This window comes from Mastigoproctus giganteus, chromosome 9 (assembly GCF_048544385.1).
Source record: "Mastigoproctus giganteus isolate SK-2022 chromosome 9, ASM4854438v1, whole genome shotgun sequence".
NCBI lineage: Eukaryota > Metazoa > Arthropoda > Arachnida > Uropygi > Thelyphonidae > Mastigoproctus > Mastigoproctus giganteus.
The window spans coordinates 54,910,970-54,934,166 of NC_143583.1; the positions used below are offsets into that span (position 1 = coordinate 54,910,970).

A 23,197-nucleotide genomic window follows, 5' to 3' on the forward strand; every position below is an offset into this window, starting at 1 on the left:
TCTGTAAATATTCATACGCTTCTGGCACAGAACCGTCCCGGGATGACCCAAGGTTTCTTGGAAAATAAACTGATTTTAATAATAATAATAATAATAATAATAATAATACAATACAATACAATACAATACAATACAATTTTATTTATCAAGAGAATTCGTTTACAATAAATGAACTTGTTAAGAAAAGTAAATTTCTTGACAACAAGTTGTAGTTCTTCCTTTACAAGTTTTGTACAAATTTGTTGTCTTACAGAAAAGACTATGAAGTCACTACACATAGTATATTCCACACTGTAAACAGAGGTAGTTTATCTGCATATCAATTCTAATCTACTGTGTCATTGAGTATCAAGAATTTTCTTATTAGGAATTTTAATTTGGAGATGGGATAACTTCTCCTGAGCCTGAAATCAATGCTAGCCAACAAGTTGTTTATTACATTCATTGTGTGCCTATCTCCAAATCTATTTAGTATCCTAGGGTGAGGCAAAGTAATTGCTTTTGGGTTCCTTAAATTATGTGAGACATTTCTTTGCAGATTCGACTCTTCAAAAATAGTGTTAAGATTTTTTAAGAATAGATTTAACTTCAGTTTTTGAACTGGATACAATATTTTATGTTTCAACAAAAATTGCCTTCTCTTAATAATAATAATAATAATAATAATAATAATAATAATAATAATAATAATAATAATAATGTATTCGCCTTCCATCTGCAATCCACCCAATTCCCATGCCCGCTTTCTCTGCCCTATCTTGACAGTTAAAATAGCTTACTAACCATTTTAACTTACTAATATATATTACTTACCATATTTCACTAATAGATTTTCCCTTAACAAACCATGAACTGTATCTCTTTCAGAATGCCATTTCTATCTAAATATCCCTGAATTGCACTCGTAATCATTGCCTCCATGATTTTCCCTACTAATGAGTCAAACTACCCGGTCTGTAGTTACCGACTTCCCTCTTAGGACCGCCTTTACGTATTGGAGGTACTTAGTAATACTTAGATACTTAGTAAGAAAAAATCCTTGCACCACCTTTGTTCAAATGAATACCGTCTCTACAAAATAGATTCATTCCATCCACAAGTGTGGACCACTCTGATAAAAATTTCTCCACAAAAGCCTTACAGATTCTTTCCAGTCTTAAGTTAATCCAGAAGGTTTTCAGTATATAATCCCTCCTGACATGTTTTCAGCGTGGTCCTATATTTATTCAATAAATCAGGTCGGGTTCTTTTAATATCGTTAGTCTCCACATGAATAATAATGCTTTCTTTACCCCCTTAAAATTTGATAGTTGGTAACATTATCAAATATTGCTCCCGTCAAACAGACCCAAGTTCTGGTACACCTATCTTTATTACAAAAAATTTAGTCCTTTATTTGCACAATAGCTGCTCTTAGTGGACTAATGTTATTAGTGGAGTTCCCCAGGGTTCGGTGTAGGGCCCACTGTTGTTTTGTATATTTATGAACATTAAGAAAGTCCACTCATACACTGACCTATGAGTGACGTGGGACGAGGGCCCTACCTTCCAAAGGCACTTTCAGAACACGAGATCAAAAACTCTTGCTGCCATGTGGGCTATAAGACAGGAAATAACTGGGATTCGAAACCAGCAACTAGTGACCCAATATATCCAAAGATGTATCGTTCCTGTATTCTTATATGCTTCGACAATTTGGTCCTCTGCTCCAAATACTTATATTAGGAAATTTCTCTGCCCGGAATACTGGCTGCTTCGGTGGTTGAATAGGATTGCTGGGAAGCTCTTCACAATTTCAAAATCCATACTGTACGCAAACTTGAACACAGCTCCGTGGATTCAGATGATCACAATACGTAACATCTGCACTCCAGCAAAACTTCTGACTGGGAGTTTAGATGCCCCTCAAATGGAAAATCTTGTAGTAAGGCCCCGCCTTGGAGCCCGCCTCCACAACTCTCATGGTCTCCGAAGCGCTCTCAATAACACGGACGGATTAAGGCGGATGTTTCCTGCCAATACTCTGGAGCTGTTTAGAGACTTCAAAATAGACCCGGACAGGTACTGCCATGAGAAAACTTACAGGAAGCTCATTGCAGCGGATCTGTATACGAAACTACAAATATGTTGAAGAACGTAATTCAAGAAAGATTTCAAGTGCCCTCGAACTCATAGAAATTTTAAATGAACGATTTATAGTGTCTCCAAAAGACTCTTATAGGACTGAGGGTATTCCTTTTTGCTCAGAGAATGACAATCAGAACCAATTCATATTGTAAATGACGATGCCATTTTTCTATGTATGCATAATATTTTGTAATTTTTCTATGAATGTATGATTTCTGTATCTATGTAATTTTTCCTCTATATTTTATTTATCTTATGTATTTGCTGATATTTTATTCTGTTACACTCTAATAAGTTTAGTTGGATGAGCCTTCCTTGATAATTTCTGTGCAGGGGTGTTTGTTGTTTGATGATAATAATATTGATGAAGGTATATCAGACTTAATGTCGAAGTTTGTAGATAACACAAAGGTTGGCAGGGTTGTTAATGACAGTAATGGCAGTGTGTTACTGCAGCAGGATCCAGAAAAGATGAGCAGATGGGCTGAGAAGTGGCAACTGGAGTTTAACATTGACAAAAGCAAAGTACCGCATATGGATAAAAGTAACGCCAGAGAAACGTAACAACTGTGAGGTACACACTGACAGTGGTAGAGAATAAAAATGACTTGGGGGTAATTGTCAGGTAGATATGAAGTTTTCTGAACAGTGCAAAGAGGTTGCCAGAGCAGGTCATGGTGTATCGTCAATGATATACAGGAATTTTGCTAGCAGGGAAAAGGAGGTGATTGTCTCTCTGTATAAGGCAATGGTCAGGCCGCGCCTTGAGTACTGTATACAGGTCTGGAGGCCTCGTTTTAGGAAGGATGTAGAGTTTCAAGAACGAGTACAGAGAAGGTAAACAAGATTGGTGAGAGAGAAAAAAGGGTTCTCTTACCAGGAGAGGCTTAAATTCTGTCAGTTGCAGTATGGAGACTAGGCATCTGCGAGGTGATCTGATTGAGGTGTATACGGCCTTCATTGATTTGAGCAAGCTCAATGCTGACAGGATACTTCTACTTGCTCAGACTAAGAACCTGAGAGGGCATAAATTGAAATTGAGGAAAGACAGTTGTAGGATGGATGTGCGGAAATTTGCCTTTAGTTGATTGCTGGAACAAACTTCCATCTGTCGTTGTGGAAGTTGATAGCTTAAATAAATTGAAGGAAGAACTAGATAAACATTTGGAGTGACCGGATGGGTGAAATGGGAAGTTTTTTCTTTTTTTTTGGCTGATGCTATATAAGCTTGGCTTCTTGCATCACATGCCTCAACTAATGCTAATATTATATCGATCTTAGGATACTTTCCGGTGTGAATCATGAGTTCGTTGCTATAGTAGCGACGAACTGGTGACTCACACCCGAAATCCCTCAAGCATTTCCGTCTGAGTCATGATATCCAGGGATGATGCATTGAAAAGGGATCTTGGAAGAACTATTATTTAAGTTAAATTTGAACTTAAGAAATATTTAAAAATTGAAATTTTCAATATATTACAGAATTTGAATTAACAGAGTATTACAGAAATTAAACCGTTCCCAAAATTTTATTCACTAGTGAATTTATTCCGCTTGTTGAAGTTACCGGAAAGAAGGTAACTTAGCAGAAATACTTTAGAAAAGTTAAGCCTCAGTGTTTCTCAACCTTTTCGTTGTTGCGGCACAATTTAAAGATGCTAGATGCTAATTTAAATTTAAAGATGTGTAGTATGCCACAAAATTTTGCGGCACACTACAATCACTATTATACTCATATATATATATATATATATATATTTGTTTCACTGATTATTTACAAATACACTGATTATTTGTTTTATCTCAATGTTATTTTCTGAACATACGTGAATTGCATGAAATTTAAAAGAACAGAAATTATTTAAAAGAACATACATGAAATTTAAAATAAAATATGTAAGAAATTATCATATTTAAATATAAAAACAAACAAATTAACATTAGCATTAGTAAAAGCACATGATGCAAGAAAGCAAGCTTATATAGCATCAGCCAAAAAATGAAAAAAAACATTCTCATTTCACCCATACACTCGCTCAAAATGTTTGTCTAGTTCTGCCTTGAATCTGTTTAAGCTATCAACTTCTATAACGACAGATGGAAGTTTGTTCCAGTAATCAACCACCCGCTACATCTGTCTTTCCTCAATTTGAATTAATGCCCTCTCAAATGATTATTCTGAGCAAGAGGAGGAATCCCATCGGCATTGAGCATGCTCAAACTGTTCAAGGCTTTATACACCTCAATCAGATCACCTCGTGGGTGCCTAGTCTCCAGACACTGTAATTTGCAAAACTTAAGCCTTTCTTCGTAAGAACAACCCTTTGTTCCGTTCACTAAGCTTGTTTCCCTTCTCTGTACTCGTTCCAACAGGTCTACATCCTTCTTAAAATGAGGCCTCCAGACTTGTATACAGTACTCAAGGTTTGGCCTGACCATTGCTTTATACAAGGGAATAATCACATCCCTATCCCTGCTAGAAAAATTCCTGTATATCATTGACAAGACACCATGAGCAACTCTTGCAGACCGTCTGCACTGCTCAGAAAACTTCATATCTGCCTGCACAATTACCCCCAGGTCCTTTTCATTCTCTACCACTGTCAATGTGGTACCACAGAGTTAATACGTTATTCTGGGGTTACTGCTTCCCATATGCAGTACATTTGTCATTTGGGTTACTGCATATGAGTTACTGTTTCCCATATGCAGTACATTTGTCAATGTTAAACTTCATTTGCCACCTCTCAGCCCATCTGCTCAACTTTTCTAGATTCTGTTGCAGCAGCGTACTGTCATTAGTGTCCCTAGCAACCCTGCCTACCTTCGTATTGTTTTCAAACTTGGACATTAACCCTGACATACCTTCATCAATATCATTGATGAATACAGAAAACAACGATGGACCCAACGCTGAATCCTGAGAGACTTCACTAATAACATTGGGGCACGATATTAAATATACAATTATAACATTTTAATCAGTGAGACGGTTCGGTTTAGGGTCGGTACTCTAACGAAGGATCCTTATAATGTCACTCGGTTTTCTGTCTGTCCGTCCATCTCTCACAGCATTGTATCTCTGGAACCACTCAACCTATTGACTTGAAATTTTGTATGGGTTCGTAGATCACGTGGGCCAACAAAACGCCATATTGATCGTTGTTGACAAAAATTTGTCTGAGAAATAGAGGGGGGGGGGTAAATGTGGGGGACAAAAATGTTGTCTTGTCGATAACCTATAGCTCATTATACACCGTTGGAAAGAGCTCAACGAGTAGGTTTAAAATATAATTTTAAAATATTTTTTAAATTAAAAATGGCGGCGCCAGACTGGAAAATGTGAATAATTTTCGTATTCCTTCCGTCCCTCTATTTCCGTCGCTAATGGAGCTGAAAATTTAAAACTCACATTAGCTATGCGTTATTCGATGCTTATGAAAGGAAAACTATTCCGATTGAAATCTATCATTTACTTTTTGGGTTAAAAAAATTATTGCACTTCGATAGCGCGCTTCTTTGTATTAAGTAACTCTCCTTTTGGTGACAAAAAGGTTGCTCAATAGTTACTTAATAATTCTATAAAGGTCATTTATAAATTTTGCGACGAGAAGTATTTTTTAAGAATTTTCAAAGCTGGAGTTGTCCCGGTAAGGAGGAACTCAGATAGCCAGTGTTGAAGAGGCGGTGATGGCAAGGCACCTGCGCGGAATCTTGCACGGCTATCATCTGCCAGTCGCTTCTCCAAGAAGAAGTCGGAGTCGATTCTCCCACCCTTTTCATTCACAACAACTTGAAAGACTCAAATAGACAACGTTTTCGTTAGTTCCTCAGTTTTAGGCCAAGCCGGGGAACTCCAAACTTGTTTCAGTTACCATAAAGCCCCCTATTTGAGATACTACACTAACGACCATTCTGAGTACTGACCGTCATCCTGAGTGCCCGGCACTCAGTAGTTGACCGATTTATTTATTACGAGTTTTTATTGTGGATAGGGTTATTCTCAGCTCTTCTACCGAGTCTCTTTCTCTCTCTCTCTTTGTTTAATCTCGTTTAAAGCGGAAAACCGTGTTTCGCAGGAGGAAGTGGAAAAATGGCAACAAAATTCTAATTGCCTTTTCCGAAATTCGTGGATATTCATTTTTAATTTTGCTAATATTTTAATTTGCTAATATTAGCGTTATTAAAGTGAATTTCCAGCAACTGGTCACTATGGATCTCAACCAATTCTTCTTCCTCTTGCAGATTAAGTTCTAACGTTGGAAGGTTTCTTGATGCAAATGGGCCTCTTACCACAAATATTTTGGTATCAAGGGATGGGAAGTAAAGCTCAATTTTTGTCTTTAACAGCCCTAATGTTTCGCCTATGACATTAATTATTTTAGTATAATTCGTTCTGGCAGTCAAGGGAAACATTTCTAATTTTTTTTTCATTTACTCAACTTTTCTTTAAAGGCGAACAACTTGTCGGTAGGAATCAAAATGTGACGTCACATTGACTGCTGGAAGGGGGTGGGATCTTTGTGGCGCAATACACCTGATCTCAATCCCCTTCAGTTAATCCTCTGGAGCAGACATAAAACTGCGTGCAATGGAGTCAGTTACTTTCGTGATGAGGAGTTTGCGCTACCTGCAAATGTTATCATCCGATGCTCTTCCTACAGATGGAATTTATGCTCTCATATGAAAATTTTATTCTATACGTTGCTCTCACGTGTGTGGCACATCTGTGGCACATTATTTCTACTGGCAACACGCAGTCAATCTCTCTACTGAGGCAACTTATAGCAGTCACATGCCACAATGCTTCACAGACAGACGGACAATGATATTTTCACGCACTCCACTCCGCATACTAACCAAAATGGAGCTAAAATATGTTCTTCTCTTTCTTCACTTATTCTGTCCTTTCTCTTTCTCCTCTCTGCATCCTCCATCAGTTTTTTTTTTCTCTCTCTCTCTCTCTCTCTTTCGATCTTTCTCTGGTTTTCTCTCTTTTATCTTTTATTTTCGTCTTTCTCTGTGCCTTTCTCTCTCCATCTCTTTCTTTGCTTTTCTTTCACTCTTTTATATTTTATTTTCATCTGCCTCTCTCTTCCGTTTCCCTCTATCTTCCTTTCCCTTGCTTTCACTCTTTCTCTTCGTTTCACTCTTCTATCTTCGTCTTTTTCTTTTTTTACTTTTGCTCTTTCTCTTCTTTTTTCTTCTTTTTCTTTTATTTTCGTGTTTCCGTGTTTCTTTCTTTCTTTCCCTTTCTGTCCATCTTTCACCCTCAATGTTCTTTTATCTCTTGATCATCCTTTCATTTTTGTATCGTTTATTTTCAAATGAATCTCTTTCCTTCCCTTTCTGTTTCCATCTATCTTCCTTTCTCTCTTATTTTCTTCTCTCTCCCTCTCTTATTTTGCTTAAAAATATTTCGTGGCATCATTTAGAAATGTGTGAAGGATGTCTGTTTGTACACAACTCAAGTGTGTTTTTCGATGTCGTCCAGTGGAAGGTATAATTCGCTTTTAATATCAAATTTCGCAATCTGTAATTCAAGTTCTCGTGCATATTAAGATTGTAACATCATCCTCGTTTTCTGTTCAGTAGGGCAAACAAGTTGAAAGTGAGTTTGGCAAGAAATGGTCTTTAATCATAATGGCTGCCGTAATCCTGGTGACGACACATGCGGCTGCATTTATGTCGTGGCACCTGCGCAACCAACACAAATTGATTCATTAAGCGAGAAACAATGGTGGAAGAACATTTCTTTGATACAGGGTCAAGGCAGGTAACACTAAAAGATTAATTTCCCTTTCTTTATAGAGCACCATCTGTCGGCGAGGAGGAAAACTATATTTGAACACGTGAGAAAGAGGAAAGCGACTTTATCTGAGTATCACCTAAACGTAGAGCTACTGAGCACGCGTCCGAATATTTCTTTCTTTTCTTCTTTCAGTCAGCAAGGGTTTCGCAAGTTGTAACCATCAGGTGAGCCTTGATAAAATTCTTTCTTTAAAGCCTTGGATAACTGAAAATCCGATTGCTTACGAGAAACTAATTTTTGATTGATTATCGAGTTCTGTCAGATGTTATACGGAACTGTGTCGACTTCTTAAAGGTCTTACACTTAAATCTTTAGATTACTTATCTCTGTAACTGGTTGTGTTGGCAGTAGACGATAAAAGCATTTCTTTCAGAGAAATTAATCTTCGGATTTGGAACGGCGATATTAGAAGCAGAATTACCGATTGAACGAAAGGATTACTGGTACACGGAAAAAACACTCTCTTTCGGATTGGCACCAAGTTTGCTGATTTCGTTTCGCTACATGGTGCAGATAGAACGTTCCACCAAAAGTAACAGATACCCTCTGTTTGGAGGAAATTTGCATCGGATGGAAATACAAATATTATGCGTTTAATATCTTCACACCTCAGATGAATAAAAATGCTCTGTTTACCCACTTAAAATCGGTTAATCTATTGGTAACATCATCAACTGTTGCTCCAGGACCCACCTTATTTCCAGTCTATCTTTATTACAAAAATGTTACCAGTTTTGCTGACAACGGAATCGCCCAAGAAATTTAAATTCTCTTGAATCAGAGCTATATGCACGTGACTATTGTGTTTTGGGCTTCGAATCGCAGATGCATAGCCTGACAGATCACTGGATGTTTGAGCCCTTGGTGACTCACTAGTTTTATTTGTCTCCAGGGCACCCACCCGTTTCTTCAATGACTCAAATTCATTTAGTACAACGCCAAGTTTTAATCTGAGATCGTACACTCTTTACATCGAGAACAAAGAAAATAATCGTCAGTTCAACTTGAATTATCTTCTATATCGACTTTGGAATACATACCACAAGCTACTCAAGCGATGAACCGAAGAAATTTATCTACTGCTAACTTAAGATTTTAAGCTTACAAGGTACAGAAAAGAATGCAACTTATCTGAATTAACTTAAAACAATAAAACACCAGCATTAGTGAATTAGCTTTACAAAAGGTAAGAATTAAATTTGCAAGTGAGCGTTTCTTTTGTCATCCAGATTTCCAGACGCTGCTTATTATTCGATTTTAACTTGAGAATTTTCAAGTGGAAAAAGAGCCAAGCGAACCAGGGTTTAAAATGAGGGGTGAAAATTGAAAGTGACACAAAGTTTATGTACTACCTAACAACAGGAATAGGTATCCCATCCAGGTTGGGACGTCTGTATGTATATGGACAAGTTTCACCGTGAAGATTCAAGTTGACTAGCCTATGTCTATTTTGCAAAGATGGCCTTTTGAGATATCGATACTTTCTTGTTGTTTTAAGGAAGGCTGTTAAGAGGGGTCGTAAAATTAGTCTCTGTACAAGCCCGCATTTTTTAAATATTAAGTATCCTCCTCTTAACTCTTTGGTGGGAAAGTTATTACTTTCCATTATAATCTTTATATCCAAAAGAACTCCATGAAAATGCAAACAAACATCTGTGCTACCAATCCTCATCAAAAATGTATGAAGCAGGGTTTAATTTTAATGTCTAGCGGTTACTTCATTTTTCATCAGAATGTAGTTAAAGATTCAGTTGGATTCAAATTCTTTCCTCCGACAGGTAAACTATTGTACCATCAAGCCTCAATAATCTCACGGTTAGCTGGATTCGAATTCCTTCTCAACGACATGAGCTTTTAACACCTGCTGGGTTAGTCAGTTGTGGAAAGGTTGCATAATCCCCCCCCCCCCCAGAACCTTTGTATTTCATCCCGCTAAATAGGGAGGGAAAACCAGTATAGAATAAAAGAAGTTTACAAATAATGATTTCGTCTGGTGACCTTGGTTGCCGCGGCACAAGTAGTGAACAACAAGAGTTGTATTTGATATAACGTATTCTTAATTTTGTGTTTTATGCTTAAAATTTCTACAAAAATGTATATAAATATAAAATGAATTTCGCTTACAAAGAAATTTTGCAATGAAGGTTTTAAGGCTCATTAGACTATTACCTTTTCCCTCACAATTAAAATTACAGGTAGAGAATTCGTGCAGCAGGATATCGTGCAACACATTCCAATTTTAATCATTAAAGGAGTATCTGGAACACTCTAGTCATGACTGAACACACACCAGTAACAATCATTTTATTGCTTGTATACAAATATAGTGTACGTGGATGTGTCTGTTTAGTTCTTTATCGATGTGTTGTGGTTTGGTTACACATTCTGACTTTCATACCTACTGGACGGCATGGGAGTTAAGGATAATCAAAACTTAGTGGAGAGTCAATTCCCTTTAATGCCTTAATCGTTATAAAAGTGACCTTCGTTTGCCGATGTCGTCAACTTGTCTCCTAGACAACCCCGTCTCTGAGAGCATACGGATAGTGTCGAGTGGTTCCGAGAGGTGCTGGAAGTGGGTCGGAGATGAAGACAATTACCCAATCGCGGGGCTGTGCGGAACAATGACCTCATCGATGTAGGTCGACTGCGGAAAAGCGGTAGATCAGGAAAACAAACTTAAAAACGAGGAAAGCACGCGGTATATGCAGTTTATTTTCAGTGTCTCGTGCTAGCAGAGCTCCTGTCAGCTGCAAGGTAAGTTAGTTAAGTGTCAGCGGTACGATGAGGATGGTGTGGGATGATGAATGCGAATGTGAGAGGGTGGATGCAGACATTAAATAACATTGTGAATCGAATAATGAATTGACTTGCAAACAGATTCGTATAAGCTGTCCAATTGTGAGCGAAGTTATTGTAAGAGTTAGTATGTAATGTGAATACAACTCGTTCTCTCATCTTACTGATGGAGATATCCCATCAATAATGGAAGAGTCTCCTTGTATTTGAGACTCTTCATGAGTTACACCACGTTTTCTATGCATTCTGTTAATTTTGTCGAGCAGTGTAATTTATGTTTTCATTTTATGTTTCCTATACCAGTATCAATGGTACTGGATGCTGAAACAGACCAGGCCTGGGCGCCGTTTTACCTCTTTTCGGGTCGCTTGTTACGTTGCATAACTTACATCTAGTTTTAAATTGAGATTCTTCATCTTTTGTTAGCCAACTTTTAAATTTATTTTTTCCTATTTTTCTGATAACTACTTTTTTTTAGCTTTTTGAATTAATCTTTTAACTGTTTAACTAAAACCAGGAGTTACTTATAAACCAAGGGGAATGCAGCAAAATGTAGTCCAGGATGAAAAGACTCAGGGGTCGATCCAATCAGACATGGGATTTTAATTCAGTGGCTACGAAGACACAGTCCTAGGACCTTCAAAAGTAAGGAAAAGGATGTCATTGTTCCGCTATACAAGACGCTTTAGAATATTGTGTCCAGGTCTGGAGGCCATACTTTAAGAAAGACATAAAGCATCTGTAAGTAGTTCAAAGAAAAGCATCCAGGTTGGCAAGGGGTGCTAATCGATGTTCGCGTGAAGAGCGGCTTAGATGGTGCTGGTTGTAGACTTTGGCAATTAGACAAGTGGGAATTTACCTGAATAAGGTATTCCCACCTTAGTGGGAATACCTTATTCAGGTATATTAGGTCCTGAAAGGAATCAGGAAGAAGGACCCAAATGCAAAATTTTGGCGTGTCACTGAATACTGGATATGATGAAGTTTACTTTTGGGCAACGTGTTGTAGATCACTGGAATGAACCTGCCACAATGATCGAGGCAGAGCGTCTGGTAAATTTCAAAGCCGAATTGGATAGATACTTTTTTGGAAACGGGGAGGTATGAGTGATTGATAATTTTTTTATTTTTTTGTCAGATGCAGACTTCCATGCAACCTTTAGCCATTATAATACTAATACTAACCCAAGGGTATTTGATTCTTGGAACAAACTTCCATCTGACGTTGTACAAGTGGGTAGTTTGATTAAATTCAAGGAAGAACTAGACCAACTATTATAGGGGACGGACAGGTGAAGTGGGAAGTTTTCTTGTTTTGTTTGGCTAACGTAATCTTGCATTCTTGTGTCGATTTCCACTATTAATACTAAATATTTTCTGTTTTTTTAGGTTGGAATGTTTTTTCCATCTGAACTTCCGCAACCTAGTTTGTAATTCATAATTATTTATTATATTCTTTGAATATGATGTTAAAATAATAAATATGCTTTTTGTGGAACTTGATTAGGAATAGAAATAAAAATATTTTAAAATTTAATTTTAAAAAAGTAATAGCTGATAACATTAAATTTTCATAAAATGTCTTTTTATGTTTTGAAACGATAAAATGATTTTAAAAGTCATTGAATTTTAAGCGTATTATATTTTAATTATTATAGTTCATAATATGTCGTGGTCCAATTATAGTTCAGTTGGCAATGCTTTCAATAAGCTTGCTGACCACTAGAAGTCTTCATGGGAGGAGGTTCTTCCTACCGACGCTTCCAACGCTTTCTTTAAACATATCCTAAATATATATGATAAACGCGTGCCCCATATTAGATGCTCAACAAAAAGGAAAAGAAGAAAAGAAAGAGTTGACCAGACAAAGAGGGAAATGTGCCCGTTATCTAAAATTAAATTCGAAACGCGTTAAAGAAAAGGTATAAATTCACAAGAATTGCTAGAGCGACAAATATGCAATGTAGTGAAACAAAGTCACTGGCTGTTCTGTCCGAGAAGATAGTTTCATGGTCCCCAGCTTGCATTCGTCATAACAAGAAAGGGAAAATGAAACTGAAATCCAAGAACTACGTTGGAGATGTAGCTGAGAATGAAGTATACATTTTATGCGATCATGAAAAAGCTTTAACGTTTTGCAAACTATTTCACCTCGAGTGCGAATAACCATTTTCAAGGTGAAGTTGACTACAGAGACGGTGATATAAGAGAATCAGCTCAGCACTTAACATTTAGCTCTTTTTTCTTGCCCTGTTCTCTTATCAGGAGGCTTTAGAAGGCGTATCTCAGTTACGGTACCATGTAAATATGACTTACTGCGAATCTCGCCTTTCGATCTACTGAATTGCCCTCTCAATTAAAAAAATAAACTAACAAACAAACGAACATTGTCCTTGTTCCAATAGGAAGCTATAGCAAGCAACTCTATCAACAATTTTCGTCCAATAACTTTAATCTCAGTTTTTTCAAAATTGTTTGACAAAATTTTTCTTAGTAGAATCTGTTTTGTTGAAGTCAATTAAGTCATCCAACAAAAAGAGTATTCAAACGAAACATATCCAAAAAAAAAAAAGACCCCATGACCTGGCAAAGAGAGAGAGAGAGAGAGAGAGAGAGAGAGAGAGAGAGAGAGATATGGAGAAGTGGTAGTTGAGTTGTGTACTTAGACCTGACCTTGGCAGAACATTAATGATGATGATAACAATAGTATTCTGTCTTAGAATTAAATTATTATGTCCAAAAACAAAACATTAAATATTGATTTCAAATTACTGTACAATATAAAACAATTATTAATGAACAATGAAACCATGTTCCTGGAATCTGGCTAGATAAGATAGATAATAAGTTAATCTGGAATAAACAAATTTTCGCTGTACGCAACAAGATTTTGCCACTAACGGGAATCCTTGCCCAAGACTTCGCCTGAGTATGTATATATATATATTTCTCCCTTTAATTTAGCTTCACATATAGCATTATCTCATGGAGGTACCATGAGTTGTCATTATAACAAGAAACCTTGATAGAATCAATTCCATACTCAACTGATGTGTCCATTCAGTTTTAAACCTTTTTTTTTTTTTTGGAATGCATCAGTAAACACGGCCTACAAGAAAGTCTTCTTCAACATCAACCATCTTCTATCGTAAAGCTGAGGGTGACGTTTTCAATGCTTTGATTACTTCAGATTTCTTTTCTGCCCTCTGGTCCTTTTTCCCAATAACAGAAGAAGAAATAAGTTATAACTTAAAAAAGAACGCAAAGCTGGAGATTCATCTTTCAGAAAAGCCATCGGACAGACAAAAACATTAAATACTGAGGTACAGAAACCTTTTACTTTTCGATTTAGAAAATCTCAATGTCTTTATATTAGAAGCCTAAATAACAAAACCAGATGTCTCAGAGAAACATACACGAAGACGACTTCTTGGTATCTAGATGTCAAAGGAAGTATTGCTGTGAAATGGTGCACAAATTTCTACTTGACTACACACTTAACTTCCTTTCTTTCCTTGCCATAAATGAACACCGGCACAAATACTAGTTTCTGCTAATTATAAAAGTTTTCCCTTTCTGGTTACCCATGATTAAATTCATACTCCAGAAACAATCCTATGCTTATTTGTGGAGGTTTCTCAGCCACAAACTCAACTTTAATTGCCTACCAGTAGGAACTTCAGTTGCTCTTATGAGTACGCAGAGCGTTATTCAAAACGTTTAAACTACAGTGCCTCTTAAAAATTTCTAAAATATTGTTCAAAGTTTATCTTACATGGACCTCTGATCATGGAAGAGAAGGTCAAGGGTGATTGATAATCGTACACAATGAACTTCGATCACCGAAATTATTTGATCAGAAATTATTCAATCTAATCTTAATGAAAAACGATTAACAAAGGTGGACTGACATAGATTATAATATTATAAATACAGCATTTATAAGAAATTAAGTACACAAAGCAACAATAACATAAAAGATCTAAAAGGCGCAACTGCTTCCATATAATTATAACTCCAACTTTTTTCCCAGTACACTTAATTTCGACTATTGTGTTCACTTCCTTGGAAACTAAACAATAGTCAGAACCTATTCAAAAGTGTTCAAGCAGAATGAAGCGAAATCTAATGGCAGGCAGCTACAGGAAAATCGGGTAATGAGTTTGACTTTTACTCTTCAGTCTTCAAGAATTGTTCGCTCCTTTCCCTTTACATAAAGCCCTGTCCAGGTCTTATGGGTATAACCTTGAACCTTCATAAAATAGAAAAATGTCTCATAAATGTGTTCATTATGGCTGAAACGAGGACTGTGTACCGGGACGAAGATATTAAAAAACACGTTCTCTAATGATACCTCCTGCACAAGGTCTTTCCAGATAACTTCGTCTTATTTAAATTCGATATTTTGTATGCGATTTAAGGAAAGAAAATTGATGTGATTACCGGCAAAGGAAAAACATTTCCTTAATTCTAAAGTCTTTGAATATTATGTGATGTACCTGGTTACCAATTGAGAGAAAAATTTTGATGCAACTCTTATACGAAGTGTTGCATCTAATTTTCTTACTCTAGTTATTAAGGGATGAGTCCCTTAATAATTAGGAGCCTCCGTAGCCAGATGGGAAGGAACAGCAGGGCGTAGCACACGCTTTTTGATTAGACCGGGGTTCGAGCCCGTCACCACCAAACGCGGAGAATACGGAAAGGTCGGGGAATGACCACCGCATATTCCCGGAGCAATATGGCCTTAGTTGCTAATGCTCCTAAAAACCAAAATAACATAACAAATAACCCTTAATAATTAGTTACTAATATGGATTAAAGAATCTTTCCTTAATTCTATCATTTGATAAAAACTGATCAATCATTCATCTAGAACAGAATGTTTGTTTTATTGTTGATATGTATAAATTGATCTTAAACTCTATTTACAAATAAATATGATGCTTTCATAAGTTTCTAAGAGCCTTCTTCTTCTTCTTTGTCCTCGCCTTCTTCCCACGTTCATATGGGATCGGCATTCACTCTTCTTCTTTGCATCAAATCCACAATCCATCTGCTCTTTCCATTCATCGTCCCAATGTTCAATGTTCCTATTCTAACACTTTTCAACTCCTTCTTCATCTCTAGCTGAACTAACTTCTTTAACCGGACCCGTCCTTTGTTCGGTAGCCCTGACACATCTACTTTCCATCAATCACCTTTTGTTTTGGCATAGTTTTAACGACCGGATGCCCTTCCTAAGTTTCTAAGAGTAACTTATCACGTCCTGAGATAGTCCAGAATTTTTAGGTTTTTTTTCTCATCTTCCTGACTAGTTGATCAATTTTTGTGTAATGACAACTCATTTCCATTTTGAGTTTCTTGTAGAGTATCCCTTTCTTTTTTTTTGTATTTCTTTTTGGAAAATTTCCTAGCTTAGCATAGCTCTTTCAAAAGGTTAATAGCTATCCTAAAAACAGTGGGAACTTGTATCTTTTTGTCTCATGAATTTAAATATACTACAGAAAATTTCTTAATTTAAGACTCAGACATTGTTAACTACTGATAATGAAGGATTTTTTTATGAACTTTGGCAGTCCAATCATCTTATCCCTCTGTTAGAATTCAGGACCCCACATGAAACATTTACAACTCAGAGCCACTCACTGTTGAAATGAAATGAGAACACGTATTTTTGTGGAGTTTGTTTTATTTGCAAATCTCCTACACTTTATATTCAACTCATTTTAATCATTTTTACACTTCGATATGAGCTTCCTCTTGTCATTCGGAGAATATCAAGGAGGTACCCTGGCTCTCTCTCTCTAGTTAAGTTTCAGCATACCTGCCTCGATTGCTGCTATAGCTTCAGTATTGTGTTCCATCTGTTGGTTTACAATGTTTCGATGTATCCATACAGGAAGTGGAGTTATGTCAAGAAAGCGTGGAGGCCAACGGAATGGACCGCGCTTAATAATATTGGCTCGTAATTACTTTTATCGTTCATTAAATAAAATTGGTCCCAACACACGATTCAGGAAATCACGTTTACCTTTCTGCTGGCACATTGCACTTTTCGAACGACATGAGAAGTTTTGAATCCCCAGATCCTCAGTTTGTGGCGACTGACTCTCGTCAACTGACCATTGACTCTTTTAATGGAACTTAGAAATAGAAGACAACAATACGTCTTAGGAATCTATTGTTCTCATCCAGCTTTGTCATCATTTCTGTGGCGAATGCCTTGCGAATAATCATTGGCTTGACATATGTCCAAATTGAATCCTGCATCCATGCAGACTTAAGCGCCTGTGCTACCTTTGTGCACTGTTGAACGTGGATTACCAATTTCTGGCGATGCGTGCGTATGGATTTCTAAGGACTGTACAAATGATTCTCGGATCCGTTCCACTTCCAGCACTTATGCTTACATGCCTGAATCCTGGCCGTCTTGAAACACCTTCAGTCTCCATGAATTTCTTATGCCATTCACGTATGGATGGTCTACTTGGTGGCATTCTTTTAATAGTTTGTCTTTGAAATCAAGAAACACCCTGTTCCTTGTCCTGGAGTGTCAGATTATCATTTTTATTGCTGGATTTTAGGGTCTCTCTCAACATTTCAAAAAACTAAAGATAGGCATAGCGATTTCTTCATTGGATTTCTCAAATTCTTCTACTATTAGCACATCAACAGCATAAAGGAAAGTTGTTAGTTTTTGATTTCATACTGAAGCAGCTAAGGCGATGAGGCAAAATCCATGCCGCACTGGCCGAGGCCGCAGGCTAACTAGGCCACACTTCTATTTTCACTTCTCCATAAATTCCCCTTTTTCCCTTTGTGTGGCAGGAAAGCGATCATAACTACTGTACTAGCGAGGATATTATGGGGTGGAAAAATGTGTTGATCGGTTTCTATGGTGGCAAATTTCAAAGATTAATTTGTGTATTTACATAATTCATCCAATATTCAAAAATATGTTTTCCCATGCTTTCTCCTTATGACTTCACGTGACTGGTGGATCGGTAACCCCAATCTGTTTGAATTTAAACCTCGAGAAACATGTAATTTTGCTGATTGCTAAAGATCTTCAGTTTTGCTTCTACAGAAGAGTCGGACTCTAAACTTTCTTTTGGAAAATTTTCCCTTTATCTTAACGGAAGATTTCCTGAACAACTGTCGATGAAGAAAATAGTTCCACCGACATTAAATAATCAAGTAGAAGACAAAGTAGAAGATTTGGAATAATATTCCAAAATAACTTTCAGTTTGAACTTTCTATTTTTATACAGTTTCTTGTTTAAACATGTAAAAAATTGTAAAATATTGCATCTTTGACTGAGTTGCAATATTTACTTCGCACATGTACACAATGGCCATGATTTTCTAAAATCCGATACTTTCGGATAATTCTATAACTCTTGTTCAAAGAACATGTCCGAAGCACAGCTAATTAGAATGACTTCTTGCTAGATCCAGTATGAAATTTCTAATCAGTTGGTAATCTTTTAAAGTAATAAAATTATTTATGCAACTTTCATTAGCTTTTAACGGATGGTACAAGATAATATTAAATACGTTTGATCTGTGCTTTGTCATCCTTCATTGAACAGGATTACTAGTAACGTGTTCATCTGATAGATAGGATTACCAGTCACATGTTCCGCCTAAGAAAGATTTCAGATATTTCGTAGACAGCAGAAAGAAAATATTTCAGATATTTTGTAGACAGCAGAAAGAAAATATTTCAGCTATTTTGTAGACAGCAGAAAGAAATGTTTTTGTCCTGAACGTGGCGTGGCTCCCGATAAACTCTTTCCTTCAAAATGTGATTTTGAACTGACCTTATTTTGGTATCTGTAATCCCTAAGCGACTCCGTGAATGTCTTTATCATAAATAAAAGATAAAAGTCTCGTACATTCGGCACACACCTAAGGGGTAATGGGAGGGTTGTGGCCAGCCACTTGTAACGGGCTGGTTTCGTAAGAAACACTGACCGCAGACCTACTTTACAAAAATCTCACCACTCCTAAGAGTTGTTCAGTTTACCGTTTCAATGCGTTTATTTGGCCTTGCTTCCTTCTTTTATTTCTGTTTCTTTTGTCTTTCGTCGGTGACTCCTCTGCTGTTTGTTCTATTTAAATACACAAAAGAACTTTAGATATCATTCATTTCTTAACAAATATGAGATTAGGAAAATTCATAGGCAAATAACTATAATAGTTATAAATAGAGTCCTATCTCTTCACCTACATATTTCCCCTTAGTGCAAATGATTACGATATGTTTCGTTTCACGAAGCACTGTACACTCCCCCAAACCTTGACATCACTTTTATATAGGATGGCAAGTCAAAAAAAATAAAAAAACGTTTTCTGTTTTTCCTGAAGCCATTTGAAACACGTCACCATTTGAAATACGTCATCATTTGAAACACGACATCCACGTAATACTTTTTTTAGAGGGGCCAAAAAATGATAGTCTGAAAGGGATGAGGTTCGTATTATATGATGGGTGAGGAAAGAAGTTCAAAATGAAGTTTCTGAATCATTTCAATGAAGGCAACGGCTGAATGAGGTCGAGAATTGTCCTGCTGCAGCAAACCTTTTAGACAGCAAACCTCTGCGCTTACTGCGAATAACAGATATAAACAACTCTTACAATTTGATATAACATTTTGGACGTTCCCAGTAATGTTCCAGAATAGGCCCGTTCAAATCCCAAAAGAAAGCAAAGAAGGAAATTTTGGTTTCTGTGTTTTCTGTTTATAGAATTTTGTCATTGGTAAAAGGCAAATAAAGATTTATTTATTTAAAGCAATTTTCTTGTGTGAACCCCACTACGAAGGCTGGATTTACCCTTATCACTACCTCCCGAACCATGAAGAATAAATCCGCTCTTAACCCGGTCATCACCATGGTACAGTTGGAAGCAGGATTCATTGTACCGTGCTTACAACATCAGACTAGTCTGAAGAATATAACGGAGACTTCTCTCTCCTTCTCCACAGTCACCGGATCTCAGTCGCATAAACCTTATGAAGGACGACATCCAAAGGGCAATCCAGCATTGGTGTCATTGTACCGTGAGGGAATTGCATAATGTTATCGAAAGTTAGCGAAATCCATGCTGATATGTTGTGGTGAGTATTAGGTACATGTGCCCAATAAGGTATTCACTACGTCATATATTTCTCTGAAATAATTGCATTTGCTCAAAAATAGTTCTAAATATTTCCCTACACCATATTAGCAAAACAAAGTCTCTTATTTTTCAGTTACCACAGATACCAAATAGAGCGATGCTAATTGAATACGCATGACTAATAAAGAATGTAAACGTGGTCATATATGGAGTATCAATCGCTGAGTAACTTGTTGAATGTGCACGATATCACAGGGATGCCGAATATATAGATATTAGTTTTGTCATATCAAATGGTGGAACTAATATAAACATTTGTTCCGCTAAGGCTCATATTTGGTAGTGGGATAGCACATCCGTGTAGTTATCAGGAATTTAACGGTGTAATCATCGCATAAATGGAGCTGACACGTGGCGGGTCGGAACTTCTCGGGTTCCTTGGGCAGTTCACAAAGTGAGACAAGTTATTAACTAAATAGGTCGGAAGCAATTAATCCGTTTTCACCAAGGAAATTTCGTTCACTACAAGGGGAGGTAGGGGTAAGAGTACTAGAAACCTTCCCTGCCCTTCAGGTGAAAGATATGTAGGTTGTCTAATCCTGTTCCAACATCTCTTTTCGCTATATAACATGAGTTTTATCAGATAAAAACACTCCAGAACATGAACAGCAGATTAAGAAACAGGTGCGAACATAAAACTCCAATAAAAGTCTTGTAACGAGTAGATGTGAGAAAAATATTGATTCTTCCCAAAGATATGACTATTTTTTTACTGTAACACTTCTTTAGACTATCCCACTGAGCTCAGAGCTTTTTATATTGCAGTATTTAATTTATAGTATCACAAAAATGCATTATTTTGCCTTACTTCTTTTTATGATACAAAAAGGCAGACACCTGTAATATAATTGAGCCACTGTTTGTAGTTGCTCTTTAAAATTTCTTAATCGTAGGGGAAAAAATTAAATCTCCGGTTAGGAATTCAGAATGATTGAGAAATTGAGATTTATATTTCTTGAGGATTTTTTTCCCAAAAAATTGCAAACATAATACGCCGTATCGTCAAAGGGGACTTTTGACCTCTAACCTACGTGGGCCTGCCAGGGTAAAAAAACATTGAGATTGAGAAGAAGCTTGAGGTGCCCAATGTGATGACCATTTGTGTCCATATATGCTGGAAGCACGGTATGACACGTCCAGCTGTTGCGCAAAGAATGTCTTGGAGTATGAAATCGATAAGCCCTTGTGATGTTTTCCTTCAAATCAAGCAGAGGTTGCATATATCCTTAATACACGCTGTCTTTGAGATATCCTTAACTAAAAGTCAAAAGGGATTGAGTCCAGGAGATCGAGATTGTCAAGCGTTCCTAAAGTTGCGGGAAATTGTGTTATCATCAAATGTGTTACAAAGCAGCTGAGTTACTAGCGAACCAATGTTTAGAGGAACTCCTTAGTGCATAAAAGAAAAGGGAAAGGGGTACGTTGTTTCCAAAGATCGCAGGTACGCAGTCACGTATGTCTCTTGACCATGGGACCTCCCTGAAGAAAAACGGTTCAATTACGAAATTCTTTGTAAACCCACACCAAACAGTAACACGTGGACAATGAAGGAGTACTTCGTTGACAAAACTTTTATGTAATGATCCAACACGCGACATATATAGGTATTCACACTGCTACTTAACTGGAAATGGTCCCCAAGATGTTCTCCAGCCACATGTCTTTGCACTTTACAACATAAAGAGCAAAATCGTTACGTTGACGTGGATCGGTTCCTGTTAGCTGTTACACGACATGGATATTATACAGCTACTAATGAATGACGGATCGAATAACTTTGCGAACGATTGACCATGAAATGCAACGCTGTTGTGACACTGCCCTCGCTAATGAACGAATATGTATTTTGTAATGCACAATCGGCCACAGTAACAGCAATCTCTTCAAGAACACTGTCCCACATCGTTCCAGTGACTGTGGGACATCCTTTTCCGTCAGCTACAACTGCCTGAGTGTCCGGGGGGTAAGGGGATTTCCTGCCCGCGTCTGAGCGGGACTACTCAACCACGAAGTGAAGACAGCCCGTAAGTATTCCTCCCGTAATTGATGGGATATCCAAACAGAAATAACGTCACATAAGTTCTATATCGTGTAATTTGATAATGGTGATTGAAGTTCAGAATGCCTGTAGACATTTTTGCTTATTTTTTCGGAAGGAGTATCTTAGTGAAAAATTGACCTTAAGTAAATATTTAAGAACCATATACAGTACATTTTTCAATGTTTAATTGAATATACATTGAACAATAGAATTAAAGAGATGAAACAAAGTAATAACCAGGGATTTACGAAACCATAAAGTTGTAAAATACTGAAAATACTATAATTTTGAGTAAATTCTTCCATTAATGAAATTTAGCAATCTCTTAGTATAAAGGTATAGAATTCTTTAAGCATTTCGCTAATTTTATATTTAGGCAATCTCTTAGTTAACTTGTGCAATCTGTTTCAAAAACAGTTTGTTGTCCTGTCAGCAAAAGACAGTTTTATTTAAAGATAGTTTATTGCAGTAACATTATATGTTTTTCAGTGTCTCAACGTAACTCATCTCATCAAAATGGTTTTCACAATTGCTGCCGTAGTTTTCATCTTCACCCTCGCTGTTCCCTCTTCTGTAAAAAGCTGGCCCAGTGGTGCCCCCTCTAAAGTATGTGGCAGTATGAAGCCAAGTCACAGCGGCAACCAGCCCCAACCTTCTCACCTTTCTCCATTCATCTTTTCACAATCCAGCGACACATATCGTCCAGGGCAGAAAATAGTTGGTAAGTAGAAATACGGAAAGTGCACGGAATTATGCAAATCTATTTGCAGGTTAGAAAAGACTGTTGGCTGCAGAAAAATACGCTTGTTATGGGATTCTTTATGGAATCAAAATTTATTTAGTTACAAACCAAGACGTTGACGCAAAAAATAACATTAATAATACATACGAATCATTACAAAATTACATGTTATGAATTGCTAGGATTCATAACAATGTGTCCACCAACACATTCCAGAACTCAGTGTACGCGTGGTATTGCCTTAATGAAAAATAATATCCGTGTTGCAACTCCCTTACTCTATTCGCCCCTCCCCGATTGGCTGGCATGGAGGTACGGTAGATCGCCACTTGTAAGATGGCATAAAAGGTCGACATGTCGCAGACCTGTGAATGTGCAGGTTTTAAAACCAGTGGCACACAAGTCCCAAAGACATATAGCCCAATCACGACCGATGTATCAATCAAATACCTTTATTGATACATCCTTATATACCTTTGGTATCCACAG

General features: G+C 37.1%; 1 protein-coding gene across 2 annotated transcripts in view; it reads left to right on the top strand.

The window, feature by feature from the left end:
• Positions 1 to 8,011: 8,011 nt before the first annotated feature.
• Positions 8,012 to 23,197, top strand: part of LOC150080251 (putative defense protein 3) — a 29,771-nt gene continuing 14,585 nt past the window's right edge. Inside the window, exons 1-2 of one of the 2 annotated variants that reach the window (XM_090381428.1) lie at positions 8,012 to 8,103; positions 22,456 to 22,687. In XM_090381428.1, the coding sequence (XP_090237554.1) occupies positions 22,483 to 22,687 (205 nt within the window). In that variant the 5' untranslated portion in view covers positions 8,012 to 8,103; positions 22,456 to 22,482. Of the gene's footprint in view, positions 8,104 to 10,592; positions 10,697 to 22,455; positions 22,688 to 23,197 lie in introns of those variants that run through there. The other variant, XM_090381429.1, reaches the window with a different exon arrangement.